The following is a 17028-nucleotide window of genomic DNA, read 5'->3' as shown; positions in this document are numbered from 1 at the left end:
TCTCCACGTTCTTCTATTATTACACCAAGACAGTGGTTCTCAAACTATTTTAGGCACGCTTCCTTTTGTGATAGTGAAAACTTTCGACCCCCCTATGATGATATCACAAAATCTTAAAAAAGAGCAACGACATTCTTAGCAATCCCAACGGATGGTTTGTTGGCATGGAAGTTTATGGCTGATGATGAGAGAATTCTGTAATATCAAAGTCGGACAATACACAGAGCCATAAGTATAATACCATCATATCGGGGTAAATCGCGCGAAGCGCGAAATTTTTTATCTTTCAACATCGGCTTCGCGTGCCTCTTCAGACGCAGTTCGAGAACCACTGCACTGAAATGTATATGGCATAGTAAAATGTTTATTGTATTGGTCGCTGCTTTCCGAGCAGTGTGCAGCTGTAATAGCCTTGGTGTTGAGCGAAGCTTGCAGTTTTTCTGGAATTCGCCCTCCCTTGACCTAATGTTTCGTGTCTTTGTCATAATTAAAATCCTTAATCTCGGCGACATCCTCGGCACAACTGAAAGCAGGAGTTTAACTCTAACTCCAGTATACAAATATTTAGTGCTCTAACCTTCTTTGAATTTTAGCTTTCGGCTTATTTTTTGAAATGCCCGATCTGCCTTTATGAGTGATATATATGATGAGTCATATAATAATCGCGAGCACCAATTGACTTGTTTCAGAGATTTGAAAACCCCTCACGTAACAATACCGTATAATGTGTAAGGCGACAATGGCAACAATGAAGGTTTGACCTAAACTATATGGAAAGAGTGATTTCTTGTGTCTTTTATTGCTACTCATATACTTTGCCGCATTGACTTTATTTTGAATTTGGATTACGCATGCGAGGTACGTTGGCGGCGTAATCGTGGCATATCAATAAACAGGATTTAAAGTCGACGAATTTCCTGTTTAGTTGATACAGCCTATGGTTTTAGTCCACGAGTAAACGTTCAAAAAGTAGGTTTTATGTTAAGAATTCCAAGCAACCTTTCGCGGGCCGCACAGAATGGCTTCGCGGGCCGCACTTTGCCCAGGTCTGCTATACACCATATTGGGTTAGGACGTCGTCTATGGTATTTGACTGCGGCCTCCAATTGCAAATTCCACTGTCCGTACCTTTCTGAAATGTGCGATAATAATTATCTTGCGTTTTTATGGTCCTCTTACCACTTACCAGTACATAGCTGGTATAGGATTGCAGCAACGAGACATAGCAATGCAAAGTTTTCACATATCTAAAAGCGGGGCATATTGAGAAAGCCTACGATACGTTGCAGATTAATTTCTTGTCTGGCTGCCATCAATTCCCGCCCCAATTCAAGTGTTTATCACTATACATGAATAACATCGACATTGCAAAATGTCCTAGATCAGTGGTTCTTAACCTTTTTTCCTCCATCGCCCCCTTTCAAAAATTATCGTGCTCCAGCGCCCCCCCAAACTTCATAATGTAAGGAATGTAATAAAGACAATGAGTAAGAGGGAGGGCCGTAACAGCACTTCGTCAACCCCCTAAAAACGATTGCCTTGCGTACCCATAGCGTGATAAACCGAACTTCTGAGGGCTTCGCCCCCACGAACCCCCTATCGTGATTTCGATGGTCAGCAAAGTTTGTGTGGCCTGGTCGCCCTAGGTACCAAAATTTTCTATAATGCATGGATGAATAGGTGGTAATTACATATATAAATCGCGATAAACTGAGTGAGCTGTTGTATAGGAAGATAAAGGGCACGTAATTATTAATTAAACATATTCGGGCGTGCCCGCAGGTACAATTATTCGTTACCAGGGCCGTAACAGCACTTCGTCAGCCCCCCCCCCCCCCCAAACAAAAATCGTTGGCCCTGGGCCCCCATCGGGTGATAAACCAAGCTTCCGGGGGACTTCACTCCCAGACCCCCATTAGGCTGTCCTCTATTTGCTGAAAGCCTGTTAGGTATCTACATTGGGTGTCCATTTACTGAGGCAGCTATTTTCGCCTAGTCGCGCGAAGCGCGATAGATTTCACTAATTAATGATTGAAGTGGTCAATATCATCGGGAATTGCATGCAAATTGAGATTAATTTTTATCCACTCTCTGCTCACGTAAACACATTTATCGGTAGAGCTGAGTGAGGTGCAATGTTCCCTCTAAGCTGCCCACGTGCGCAGTGCTGACACGGTCTCTGCGCACAGAAAATCTACGTTGCGCACGACAAATCCGAAGCTATTACCTTTTTTTAGTCGATACGCGCTGTTGTCCGAGGGTCAGCGCAGTGAGATGTTGAGTGTGCGCAGACTCATCAAAACTTAAAGCGAACATTGTGAGGTTTCTTGGAAACTGTAGGGCCCGTTACTAATACTTAAACATATTCGGGCGGGCGAACCAGTTGGTATGACTTCGTTGCATGATGTTATTTCGTGACCCCCTGTCTGCAATATCAAAAAATATAGAATCGCTCAACGGGGATATCGCCCAACAGGAATATCCCTGTCGCCCAATCGTACTAAACTAAAAGACGCACACGATTTCACATTGGTATTTCTTCACTGACATATAATTTTTCCCTGCCAGATGGAATACGTCTTCTGGAGTTCAGATTGCCAAGACAGGAACATTCGGTGTCAGTCATTTAGGCGCCCATGGACAATTAAACCTATATGTATTTGAAGGCTATTTGTAACGAAGTTTTCGGTGTTGCTCTGAATACTCATTAAGGATATGTCCTATCACCACATCATCTACTGCGAAGCCATTTTTCTCCAGCGCCCCCATACCGCCCCCCTGAGCCCAGCGCCCCCCATATCGCCCCCTGAGCGTTTCCGCCCCCTTCAAAACCGCCAGCGCCCCCTAGGGGGGCGCTGGGGGCAAGGTTACGAACCACTGTCCTAGATGATCATATGATTACCGATCGGTTCAGGAGGGCTAGCTGGAGAAGAAAGTAGGGTCGCGTAACACGAAATTGGCCTACTAACCGCGAGTAGCAAAATTTTTCCTAGAAACAGACACTACAACGGTGTATAGCTCAGACTAGGGATGATGTGAGCCTCGTGACGTCACGTGACGTCATATTACCAATTCTAACCCTACATTTCAGTGAAGTGATAGCCTCTATCAGTGGTTCCCAACCTTTTCGACTCATCGCCCCCTTTTCAAGCTTCACACCGATCATCGCCCCCCAAATATTGGGAACCAAACAATGGGCATACAAACTGTGATCACCGTCGATTTGACTAACAAAAAGGTCATTTCTCCGACTTGACTCTAAAAGGACCGTAACAGCACTTCGTCAGCCCCCAAAAACGTTGGTCGTGGGCCCCGCATATGGTGATAAAACAAATTTCTGGGGGGTAGGGGCTTCGCCCCTCAGACTTCCTCCCCCGATACCTCTTTACCGTTACTTCTCAGCAAAAAATGTTGGACTCTTTAGTTAGTCGGCTTAATGTGCGCGATGCGCGACAAATTTCTATCATTCATGATCGAATTGCATATATATTGCTGTCAATTTTTTATCCTCTCTTTGCTCATGTATTTAGATTTACCGATAGAGTTGAGTGAGGCGTCTTGGAAAATGTAGGGTCGTTAAATAATAACTAAACATATTCGGGCGGACCCGTGGGTATAATGACTTCGTTACGGGATGGCATTTCGTGGCATGTCTGCTATGTCAAAAGATATTCAAATCGCCCATACGTACTAAACTAAAAGACGCACACGATTTCATATTGGTATTTCTGCACTGGCAATTAATTTTTCTCTGCGGGATGACAATTGTCTTGTGGGGTTCTGATTGCCAGGACAGGAAAAATTGGCGCCAGCCATTTAGGCGCCTATGGACAATTAAACATGTATGTATAAGTATATCGTATATATATTGAAGTCGGTCAGCAGAAAGGCAGTCCTTTTTCGCCAAGGTTTTCTCGTTCTGGCACACTTCTCGGAGTCGCATGTTACATGGCCTGAAATTTCATATGTCTTGCTTCGTTATGGCGTGATAATGGCTGACGCCGAGATGCCCATATTTATAACTCATGCTCATTATTAAGGGTATCCAATAAGTAAGAATAACGACACCTATAAATCGCGCCCAGCGCGAAAATTTTTTGAAAAAGTTGCATAAATTTCCAAAATAATACTCTATACTTCATGTTAATTCACGAAAATATTTTGGGCCCCCTTCGAGCTCGAACCCCCATCCCAATTGGGGGTTTGGGGTGAGGCAGTTACGGTCCTGGACTCCAATATAGCCATTTTACCGCGCCATCGCCCTCTTCGTCCGTTTTCGCCCCCCTATCACCCCCTTCACAATTTTCGCCCCCCTGGACCGCCAAATCGCCCCCTGGGGGGGCGATATCGCCCACGTTGGGAACCACTGGCCTATATTAATGTACGCGATACCTAGTGACCACTCCGGCCACATAATGCCACAATGCTGGAATACTTATTGACGATTTAAACGTCGTCAGATGTATCATCTGGGACAACCAAGTGATATGATAAGCCCACAAATCTAATATATTCCGTCGCTTGCAAGGGAATATAAGCTCAGAGCTCACGACTTAACGGTCTAGGCCAGACAGACAATGTATTTGGCGTCTGTGTATTGCTACGTTGATACTGAGCAGAGTGTAAAGCGGATGTCTATACTTGCTACCGATATTACCCCATTAACACCCCAATCGCACGGATTTGGTTTTTATGATACAATAAACACACGAAATTAAGATTGACTCTGTACGCCTGCTAGATTTTGTTACATCAGACAACTATGTCAATTTCATTGATTGGTGGAATAAGCATCAGCATTCTCTGACTATCTACATGTAGTGTATTTCACTCTTGATGTTGTGAGATTGCCGGTCAAGATCGTAGCAGAGACTAACTAAATATTCACAAACGGTAAACTGGATATTTCGAGCGTACTTTTGTCACAAACCAAGTAAAATTTTTGAGATTGTCAAGGTGCATGCTCGTTTAGTGCGCCATTGATAGAGTAGCCCGCAGTTGAAAAGCAATAAATTTCAACGAATGATGTTATAATAAAGTGAAAATGGTAATATATGAAAAAGGTTCACAGTGCAGAAACTACCAAGGTTCGTTTGTGAACGTGAACCTTTAAATTTCCGAGGTTCACACACAGGACGCGACCGTGAACCTCACGTTCACACCATCCCTAATTACAACCCTGTTTTCAAGGAGCGGTCCCGCTTCCGTAACAGCGGACTTGGATACGCCACTGTCCTGACGTCACATAGACTTGTATCCGCTGCCACAAGAATAATATTTCTCATCGTTATGAAACTTTACGAAGTTGTAGCAAGGTAAGATGTGAATCAGGTGTGAAATCATATTATAAGAGCCATTGGTTCCAGACCCTTGTCCTAACACATTCGAAGTTTCGTTCGTTAGCGTCCAATTTTTACTCTCATCTTCAGACATTTTCAAACCCAGCTCCATATTTGAGACATACATCCATACAAATCTATGTTAACGCTCACCTGTGGTTCTCACACTAACGAGAACATTCAAACTACAGAGTTCCATGAAGAATATTGATGCAAATCTAACGTCCGTATATCATCCTCAGCGGACTGGGTACACTAGCCACCGCAATATCGATACAAGAGTATCACATTTGAGAACTCGACCTCGAGCACCCCCCCCCTACGTTTCGAAACCAAACTTTCACGTTGCGTCATTCGGTAAACATCCCACCAAAGTCAACATCGAGACGCGCTTCTTTATCCAATATATATTTTCAATATACATCAAAAATGTGTAGGAAAATACACGATTCCACAGGTTCAGATTACAACGCGTGAGTGAACGAGTACCAGACCGAGCAGCTCTGAGCGTCGTCTTTGTCCAGGCAAAAGGCGGGATAGTCGAGGGTCTGAATGAAAACAACAAATATCACTGGACCATAAATCATTGCAATACTGTAACTAACCAACGGCCTTGGTAGCGATTGTGGCGCAATCTGTGCAATGTGAATGTGAATTCACGCGCAGTAATTGCGCAAAAAGTACACCGGATAGGTGTTTACCACCCGATTTATCATACTCACAAGTAGAAACTGAGTTTGACAACTAGAAAATTGTCAGCTTTTTCAAACTAATACTAGATTATAATTAGAATTATAGCTACACTGTTCTTTCACATTAGATCAGGATCAGAATTACCGAACTCGCAAAATCCTCGAAATTGAATTTAATTCCGAACTGGATAGAAATTCAACAAAGATCATGTTCCGTCCATATCAAATTATAATTCACTCATAAGCACGAGAACGGCAAGATTGGCGCGTTTCACGCTCGTGTCGCACTATTCAGTGTTCTTGAAGTATTTTCAGGAAAACAGGAAAGTAGATTGAAATTAAAATCAGAGCATAAAAATATTTCACCAATTAGATTAGAATCACATTACCGGCATTTCGCTGTAGTTAGCCTAATTATTTCACCCAGCATTCGGTATTACAAAACGTAATTCGCAACGTGCCGAGTTCAATATGCCGAATTCACCAAGAGCCGCATATGAAAATTCACGCTCATATTCAGTGAACATTCCTTTTCGAATTGAATAATACAATATTGATGAATCGCTTTCACAACAATAAAAGTTGTTACATTTCTAATACCAAGCCTCAAATTTACTGGTAAATAACCCTACCATATGGGTGGCGAGATAGCGCAGTGGTATAATCCGCGGCTGCCACACCAATGGGTGCGGGTTCGAGTCCGACCGAGGTCGACTTCCGAATTCCGATACCTAAGTGTTGGAGGTTTACCTAGGCTCCTCCTCGCCACCTCATCCGCGTCAGCGGTGTCTTACAAAAGCCTAGAGGTGGGCCGTGCTATAAGTCGGCAGTTACGGAAAATAAGAAGAATATCGGCCTGGTGTAAATGACCATAGTAGTCGACAAACACCATGAATACCCCCCCCCAAAAAAAAAAAAAACATACCATATAATAAGCACTCAAAAAAGGAGTTTTTGCCGGCTCGTTAAGCGAAATTAGGAGTGTTACGTTTGAGTTTGATGATGGTAGTTGCAGGCAAACTTTACAGAAACAGACGGAAAAACAGCAAATCAAATTAATTTTCCAGGTTCAGTCCACGAACACTTTGCGGTCCCCTAACCTTGGCCACTAAGGAATGGTCATTTTTAACAAGATCGTGAAATTGTTTCCATGAAATATCATGCGAAATTATATACAACTTTCAGGATGTTAGAAACTGATACAACTAACGGGGTGTCTCGCCTAAGTATTGAGGAAGGTATAAGCAGCTATCTCGAAATCCGAATAAAGAGGACATCAAAGCATTTTTGAGCATCCTCGGATGACCATTCAATTTCAAGATACGAGGACAAATCCTCTTAAAACAGGACTGTAGGCCCACTGGTAACCCTTCACCCTTAACAAAAATCTCCCTGCCAGCTCACCTTTGGAGAAAAGCGAGTCTGAGAGGTTGGCACGAGACTGAAGAAGACGCCCGGGTTGTTGGCTGTGTTCTGTCCGGGTTTCTTATCGCATCTGTCGAGGGTGTTCACGTTCGCGAAGGGTTCGCTGCTTTCGATGGTCATTATACGGCCGTTTTCCACTTGTTCGATTCTGAAATGGCCGACGCACGTTACTGTAAGACAGCAAAAGGATATCGCGCGTCGACAGCGACCTTCACCCACAAATAATTAGTCGAGCATTAATTGCAGTGAGAGTAGCTGCTTTTAAGAAATTACACTAAGGGCGGAGATCATAAAGTTAGCTTATCCGTGAGACCGCTAATCGCCTGATAAAAATCGTAGCGCTTAAAGTTGGATGAGCCGTTTTGTGAAACTTTCAATGCAGCGAAGCAGGCTGCCACGATTGGCATTCTCCAGGTGAAGCTAACTTTATGATCTCAACCGTCAGAGTTACGTTATTAACGGAAAATATAATTTATATACTTTCTTCCAGACATGGGAGCCGTGACATCAAAATAAATGTTGCGCAGAGTGACGCGTGTTCGCGGAATCCACATTTTTGTGAGCTAGAGATCAACCCAAAGCACTAAGATATAGTCGAGTACAAAATTATTTTCCACACTTTCAGCGCACGCCACAAAAATTCGACACGAGCTCAGATATTTGTTACCTATTTCTCAATTCTCGCGTAGGTGACGCAGAAAAGAATGAACCTAACGCGACCCCGAAAAAACACCGCCCTTCCAAGCTTGAGGTCTTCCGTCAGACAAGACCACCGTCGCGATTAGACTGTGTTCGCTTTCGCGGTATGCGAAACACCGGCCCGCCCGGGTTTTTGTTGGTAAAGCGATATCCCGTAAACAAGACGCGGGAAACAAACGTGCCGTGTCAGCGCGGCTTCTCGACAACACGGAATAATTGAAGTAGCTAATCATTTTACGGGAGGACCATAGACTTTGCTATTTTGCTATTTTGAAATCCGAATCCCACGCATGATTTGAGATATTGATCCAAGTCTAAAGCCATAATTTATACAAAACTAAGATGACCTGAAAGTTGTACTGAAGCTCTGATGCTGGGAGTGTCGCGAAATGACTCTGCTCTTCCCACGATTACCAGGTGCATGAAACTGTCTTCAGAGGCAATCAACGACAACGGCCGTATTACTTATGAAACTGGTTTCACTGCCAGTCAAACAATAACTCCATGGCTGACACGCGAAAGCCGAAATCAGTTTTCAATCGATCCAATTCACCGGAAGGAAACCTCTCGGATTACTTCACCGATTCATTTCCGACGACAAACTCGATAAAAAAAACGTGGATTTGAACGGGTTTGATTACAGAAGTTTTCCCGTCGTCGCGAGTCCATAATAATCGATTGCCATGGTGTGGGCCGCGACATATCGACCGCGTAATAAATCCGTTATAGACGAAAATCCCGACCGTGCACTTTCCGAGAACGCAAACGAGACGCAAGATCGGCAATCTCTAGCCGATACTCAAAAGCTGACAGAGAGACAGGATAGGATACCCCAAATGATTCTCAACCTCCATTCGACAAATATATATTTATTTATCAATCTTGTTATCAATCCGCAAAATATACGCAGGCTTGTCCTTCGAGTCGATAAATAAGACACCAAATTTAAAATAATTCAGAAATTATAACGCTTTCTGACGTGATACAGAATTCATGGTCTACTTTCGACTTATTTACGTCACAACGCTGTAAGTGACGTACCAAAACTGCTAAAAAGAAGCCTATAACTCGGCTGAGAAGATTTTTTAAACAAACTTCGACGAAATTCGTCAGCACAATAGCATCTTGCGAACGCGAAGTCATAATCGAGAAGGTGGTTCTAACAAGATGCTGCCTGGAATAAACGTCAATCCAACCACGTATTACCAGTGTAATATCAAAATGAAGGCAGATATATGATAAATTCCCCGATTGTTAGTTTCGAGACGTGGCATACATTTGTCGTAGTTACATTCCGTGTCGATCTCGATTTTTAAAAGTTAACCGGTCTGCGAAATATGACATCACCGGCAGTGTCTGTCCAAACTGTTAGAGTTCATTTCACCTAACACCTAATCATAACCAGCGCGTATCATCAGAAAACGCCGCCCTAAAAACGTACTTCGCGACCGGCTTTCGCGCTTTGCCTTTCGCGTAGCAATACCAGGTGCCGCCGTCGAACACGTCGCGCAAGGAGGACGCCACTCCGCTGGTGAGTAAAGTCGGCTTGCGCACGTCGTACGGGGTGTTCTTGACCGGTTTCGGGCCCTCGTCTGAAACAGAATCGCGGCCGTTATAACCGAGATCTGGACAACGAGAATAATTATAACTACATTTTTTCAAACTGGATTAAAACTAGAATTATCGCTACACAGTTCTTTCCAAATTAGATTGGAATTAGAATTATATAATTCGCGAGAACTTGGACATGGAATGAAGTTCCACAATGTCAAATCATGTCATGAGCATGAAAATAGCAAATATCTGTACAGCAAGCCTGGATCGTTTCGCACTCGACAGTTCTTTTGTAGCATTTGCAGGAAATCAGAAATTATATTAGAATTAAAATTTTTGCATAGAAACATTGCCAAATTAGATTAGAATTATAGCTACTCAGTTGCTTCCAAATTAGATTGGATTAGAGTTACTGAATTCGAAAAAACTTTGAAATTGCATCAAGTTTCGTCAATGTCAAATCATGTTATGACCTTGAGAATAGCAAATGTCTGTACGGCAAGCTTGGCTCGTTTCGCACTCTACTGTTCTCCTGCGGCGTCAACAGGAAAACCAGAAATTAGATTAGAATTAGAGTATACAGGAATTTCGCAATTTAGATTAGAATTATATTATCGGCATTTCGCTCTTATTAGACTTAAATTATCTAGTACAAGTTTGCAAAGCCCGCGAATTACAGAAGAGCCGGCCACACGGCGACTTACCGGCGTCTTTCAAATACATGTCGGAGTGTAGAGTGAGGATATGATTTCGTAAGTCCCTCCGGTCGTTCTGCAGATAGAAAGATATATAAATGAAATCCATACTGTTATCTCAATGCCGCATTGGCAATCCGTAAACGTACAAAGTTTCCATGGCCTATCAAAAACGCATGCGTATCTCACTTTGCCGGACAAATTGAAGCAGGCTCTGTTGTTAACGTGGACTGTGGATTCGTTTTGTGACGTGGTCACGTACTTGACGTGCAGTTCCGAGCCGCGGAGGTCGTACTTCACGACCACGCAGACCTTGCCCGGGTTTTCGTCGCCCCTCGTGACCGCGGCGCTGTGAAGGAAAGCAAGTTTGAGTCTCGAAACGAAGACGCCATAGAAACCGCGGCTGAAAGTCGCGTGATTTGTTCATGGCGCGGTAATAAGTTTGTCATTGCGCTACGAAACTCGCAGTCACGAGAAATATCAGGCTGAAAATTATGCACAGTATGCGTTTGTGGCAGTAGAATCATGGCGAAAATAACAAAAGCTGGTCAGTAACAAAGCACTTCTACTTCGGAATATCCATCTCGCAATTAAAATGCACATACCGTATATTATACACTATGTGACTGCGTATTAGGGTTGTTCAATTTTTTTTTAAATTTTGAGGTCAATTGATAAAATTGTCAATTTGGTTAAAAAAAAACGCTGCACACCAAATTCAGCTCGATTCCAACTAGTAGATGCGAAGCTACAGGACTTTGAAAATTTTGAATTTATTATGAAAAAAATTGAGTACTACACCTCTGGAATCGCGATATATAGTACGTCTTTGTAGCGGTAGAACCACAACGCACGTAACAGTACAACCAATGCGAAAATAATCTTTCTCCAATTTGGAACAGAACGGCTCGTCCAATCGGCTGTATGATGAATGCGCACTACTCTCAAGTATTTGACTTTTGCCTCAGTTTGTTTGCTAGTTTCACGTCACGGTATTGTGTAACAGCATATTCGGGTTGGGCTAAGGAGAGGTCGTCAATATTTACACGGGCCAGGCCCTTGGCTTTACGCAACGCCAGTTGCGTTGGGGACGTTTCATCGATGAGTGGCGTTATTTTTTCGTAGGAAACTATCGATTATTGTGAAAAGCACACTGAATATATCTGCGATCGGTGTAAAAATGTAGGCCCCCGCGGCCGCGCAACAGCCGCGAATGCCCAAACCTAAGCCATCCTGCTGTATTACACCAGAATAGGGGAGGTTGGGATACTGAGGTCACGCAGTATTCGTAAGATACCAACATAGAAATAGAACGCAGCATCAGTACGGTATCAATATCAGTTTATTATTAATTTCCATTCTTTTAAAACAGTACAAGACTGCGATACAATGAAAAGATAGGAAGGTGTCGAAACGACTTGGAGAAGACTTAGAAATCAGACACCCGCCAGGTCACCTATGCCTACGCGCTGTAAAGAAGAGGCATGCACATTGCGCACTTGATGCAAAATAATATGGGATAACATAAAAAGAGTAGTGAGTAATATGAATGATGCATGTGTCGATAGGCGAGGTTGATATCTCAGATCGAGGTCTGGTAATCTTGGGGGGGGCTGACTAGAGTAGCTCTAAAATCGTCGGACGCACAGTTAAAATATCACTGCAAAAACAAACCACACAGAGTACTACAATAAGTTGTCAAAGTATTCTTAGTGCCTTGTCGTTTTAATTACTTTTCACACCCTACCCGGGAAGAAGATATGACATCGTCAATACGCGATCCTGGACACAAAAACGGTTCAGCCCATGATTGATGAGTCAGCAGTGAAGTGTGATGCTTTTATAACATAAGAAAACGATACATGTCCATACGCTAATATCGTGGCACGCCATAGTTTGATTGATAGCGCCCAACTCCATTAGTGGTGTGTCGCTAAATCAGTGTAACGAGATCGCGCGTCATATCCGAGAAAACTTTATGAACTCACTCGAACTTTATGCTTTTATTGCCATTCGGTTCCGCGGTGAACATCACCTGGAAAATAACAAGATCTGGTTATCAGAAGCAATTGAGAAGACATTATCTCCTGGTAGCGTACAATTAGGTCGGGGAAACGCGCAGTTTTCAAGCACTTCGGGCGATCCGCGTGTTTCGGCAGTTCGCCCATAGTCGGTGGATAGGGAATGTAGTAAATTGTTCGTCGTTTCACGCGACCGGGTCGGTTTCCAGTATATATCGCAGACGAGACTTACATATCAGAAATCGGCCTATTTTTGCCGGCCGCTGCTCCGCAATAAGGTCAGACCACCCGCCGACGTGAAGCAGTCACGGAATGAATGCCGACAGCAGAACCCGCCCGACCAAACACAAACACTACGACATACCAGACCCGGACAACTAGATAATTCTAGATGCCTAATAAGACTAATTTGAGAGAAATGCCAGCAATCCAATTAGAATCAATTGTGCGAAACGTCTTTATGCCCTAATTTTAATTCTAGTCTAATTTTCGGGTGATCAAAACCCTTTCCCCGCACTACTCGAGACGAAAAATCGTGAACTCACGAAATGCAAAACGAGGGCAGATTCAGTTATCAGTTATCAACTCATTAGCGCGTGTTGCCACTAGTCACGATCGCCGTAAGCTACCAAACGCACCGCACGTATGGTCAAAAATCCTACGAGTAAGATGTACAATAGGGCTCTTCAAAAATGACTTTTTTCTCAAATCGTACTGGCTACTTGATAAAATTGTTAGGTTACCTAATTTAAGCCTACACACAAAATTTGGTTCAATTCCAGCCAGTAACCGCTTTGCTACAGGAGAAGAAAGTTTGTATTTATTATATAAAAATAAATAATAATAAATTTGAAAATTTTCCGTTCACCTCATGAAAGTGTTGGGCTGTCTATACAAACGATCCTCACCAAATTTGGTTCAATTCCAACCAGTGGAAGCGGAGTTATTGCCATCGAAAAATTTGGATTTGAATAAAATAGTATTTACGGTGAGCACAACTATAATAAATAAACAAAGAATCGGTCACCGTAAATACTATTTTACTCAAATCCAAATTTTTCGACGGCAATAACTCCGCTTCCACTGGTTGGAATTGAACCAAATTTGGTGAGCATCGTTTCTATAGATAGCACAACACTTCCATGGGGTGAACAGAAAATTTTCAATTTTTTTATTATTTATTTTTATATAATAAATAGAAACTTTCTTCTCCTGTAGCAAAGCAGTTACTGGATGGAATTGAACGAAATTTTGTGTGTAGGCTTAAATTAGGTAACCTAACAATTTTATCAAGTAGCCAGTACGATTTGACAAAAAAAGTCATTTTTGAAGAGCCCTAATGTACAATGTACATCCGTGTCTACCGCGTACACGCCGTAAATAAAGGCTTATCAAATTATAACTGGTGCAAAGGCTACATGCTGTGAACTAGGAGTTATTTAATAGGTATTGATAGGTGGGCGTGACAGGCGGGCGGGTATTTCCGCGGTCTGCATGTGGTTTCTTGTATCATGCAAACGCTCGCGGCATTCGTGCAGACAAGTCAAACACACCGCAAAATTCTCTAGTCTTGTTTTGATACCGCTGAGGCAGTCGTGAACTGGCTGCGTCAACTAAACAAGGTAATCATCGCTCGCATTACGTAGTCGTTCAAACGCTGGCAGTCTGGGCGCTATTTCGCAACGTCGAATCGCGGTATGCGTATAATTTAAAGCCACTGAGCAGTGAGCACATACGGAGAAAATATTCAGTTCTTTGAACACGACCAAATGCAAATGTTTATCTAAAACACTCCCAACGTCGATACAATTCCGCGGCAGATTTCATTAGTACAATACGCCTATACAATGCCAGGAACTAAACGCTTTTCACGCACGCCAGTACGGAAATTACTAACAACGTATCGCGGTAACTAAATGTTTACCTATACATGTTCAACGCGGTATATACGGTGGTAGCAAAACGTACATCCGACTGCACTAAGCGACTACCAATATACAGACGTACTACGGAAAATTTCAGTACGAAAAGCACCTTGTCAAAATAACACGGCTTTGAAGTGCTTCCATCAGTGGAATGGCAGTGGTTTCGTAGAGGATGCGTAGCGTTCAATTCGTACCCTGTGAAATGCACGTATAAGAACCCGATGAAAAAACATAACATCGACTGAAGTTTCGGGTATTGAGTCGCATCCTTGATAAGTGAAAGCGATGATCCCAGTACAATGATGGTGCTATAGTCAGTTAGTTCACCTTTTTGTTGGACTTGGGATATTTCGACATTCAATTATTCGCATGACTGACGTGGAGTTTTGTGGATTTTGTATGAACGCAGTAATAAGCCCTTTCAGTGCTATTCTACGAGCTACACACAATGGGTGTTAAATACCAAGCGACCAAGGTATGTTATATACTCGGCGTTGGACTTTGCAGAAGGGTTCACACCGAAACGACGCTACCATGGCTACGCTACCGGAAAATGGTTCAAGTGAGAAAACATGAGTCTTGTGCAGACTACCTCGTCGTCATGAATGGTAAAAGTGGGGAGGTTCAGAGCAAGCGCGTATTCATCGAGCCTTGCCGTTGCCTCACAGACCTGTGACCTGTAATGCATGAAAACGGAAAGCAATCACGTTAAAACCTACGCTACATCCGATACCATCACACTCACCGCCTCTAAAATCCAACTAAATTGTCAAATTGCCAACAAAATTACTATCACCTCCCACAAGTGAGGATTCCCGTCAATTAACCACCAGAAATTCAGTCTTAAACCGGACTCCACGCAAAATTGCACATCGCAAAGTAATGGGCATCCGCTGAGAGATGCAATTAGTATGACGATCTGATCGGCGGCTTAATATCGTATACAAAGCTACTGTAAACTAGCTAATAGCGAAATATGATAACCTTTCAAAAATCTCAACATCGCATCGTGGACGAATCTGTACGCCGTTTCCAGTAACAACAACCTTATTGGGTGAGAGTTGACATCAAAGTAATTATCGTCCAATACAGAAATACAGACACCCGTTTAAAGCTACATAGTATGCGCACTTGCGCAGAGATACATGCAGGCAATCTAGCTCGGTTTATTGCGTTATGTTCGAACTACCAGTATTTCGGAAGATATTACCTTCGACGCTAGGAAATCCCGCGATAATATCGTCCATCCTTCCATACTTGTCCAAGCATCGTATCGCGACTATGGTAGCACCATAATCTGTTATTTCCACCTCGACTGAAGGCGACACAAGTGTATAAAGGGTCGCCTTGCGACCGTCCGAAGTCGTTCCGAAAGGTTTACAGCGCTGCATCGAAGGCATCACCGAAAAACAATTTAGCAAAGTAACCCAGAAATAGCTGCGTATGGGAAAGCATAGTTAAATGAGAACGGCCCGAACTATCAATATTTGATCAATATGTGACATTAAAGAATAATCCAACAGTACCTCAGAATAATATTGAAGGCACGGTGATACGCACCCATCTATTCAAACGTGGTTACTCCCGAGCCGCTGTTTGCCCAGCTATAAACCAGATGAATGAGGTAGCCAAGTCACCGAACTCGCAAAAACTATCGCGACCTTATTCAGATATTCAGTCAGTCGCGACGCAACGCCAGATGTTTAGTTCGCGAAAATTGGCTGCTTCGTAGACTGCCTACCTACGCCAGACTATCTGTAATCTGTATTGAGAGTGCCATACGCTACTGCTCTAACAACGTACGAGCATATTGCAACGCTTCGGTGACCATGGAGCATAATAATCCATCTGACATGAAACCGTTTTGAGACACTTCGAAGTATAACGGCCTATATCGATGCCTGACATTATGTATTACTACATCAAACCGACAGACTGGGTCTTTGAGCGATAGCAAATATTTACATAACTCATTCTCGTGAACGCACGCCCAACTTACATGTATGTATGCATTACGTAAGCTACAGCGAATTTCCGCCGTGAACACGAAGGAATCGTGCTTAGTTACTCAGCAGCATGTGCCTCGTATAGAATTTCAACACCGTGATACACCACCGACTGCAATGGGTAAACATAAACACTTTCTGATATCGCTGACTTTGTGTTATCGTGAAAGCAGCACTTCACACAAAATAACGAGTCGGCTGTTCAGACAATATCACTGCCGTCACAAGAGTATACAAGTAAAATGTTCAGAGTACAGTATAGCACACTCGTACAGGTAAGTCATAGTCCGTAGCATTAAAGAGAACCGTCAAAATAACAAGAATTTACAACAGCCAGTCAGCAGCTTCGACTCCATATGATGAATGGGATATCAAGGCTGTATAAAGGTTTGGCCGTGAGTAACACTCATGTCTCATATACTCTACCGCAAACAAAGCCAATCCAACTGTCATTGAGAAAATTCGGGTAAACAATGCGTCCTTCGCAGTATAGAAATAGAAATCAAATGAACGCGCAAGACCTCGGCTAAGTATAGGTGTGACGACGACTATATGTCGTCACAGACGCATTTGAAATAGACGGAGCTAACGAAAGAAAATAAACTACTGTGCGTTTAGCAAAGACCTACTCAATAGCTGGCTTATTTATTTTAGAAATTTACCGATCGGCGT

The 17028-nt window shown here is 43.0% G+C and overlaps 1 protein-coding gene across 1 annotated transcript; it reads right to left on the bottom strand.

The window, feature by feature from the left end:
- Nucleotides 1–5731: 5731 nt before the first annotated feature.
- LOC145440726 (galactose mutarotase-like) lies at nt 5732–15785 on the bottom strand. Its single transcript, XM_080318463.1, has 8 exons — nt 15561–15785; nt 14460–14545; nt 12393–12439; nt 10594–10753; nt 10414–10480; nt 9597–9747; nt 7436–7604; nt 5732–5887 (listed from the first exon to the last, which is right to left on the bottom strand). Exons 1-8 carry the CDS (start codon nt 15748–15750, stop codon nt 5804–5806), a joined length of 954 nt encoding a protein of 317 aa, XP_080174589.1. The 5' UTR covers nt 15751–15785; the 3' UTR covers nt 5732–5803.
- Between the last annotated feature and the right edge of the window lie 1243 nt (nt 15786–17028).

The sequence above is a fragment of the Botryllus schlosseri genome, chromosome 6 (assembly GCF_051294905.1).
Source record: "Botryllus schlosseri isolate E-star chromosome 6, Bs_hap1, whole genome shotgun sequence".
Classification (NCBI taxonomy): Eukaryota; Metazoa; Chordata; class Ascidiacea; order Stolidobranchia; family Styelidae; genus Botryllus; species Botryllus schlosseri.
The sequence above is the reverse complement of the archived record's forward strand: the minus strand, read 5'-3'. Positions and strand labels throughout refer to the sequence as shown.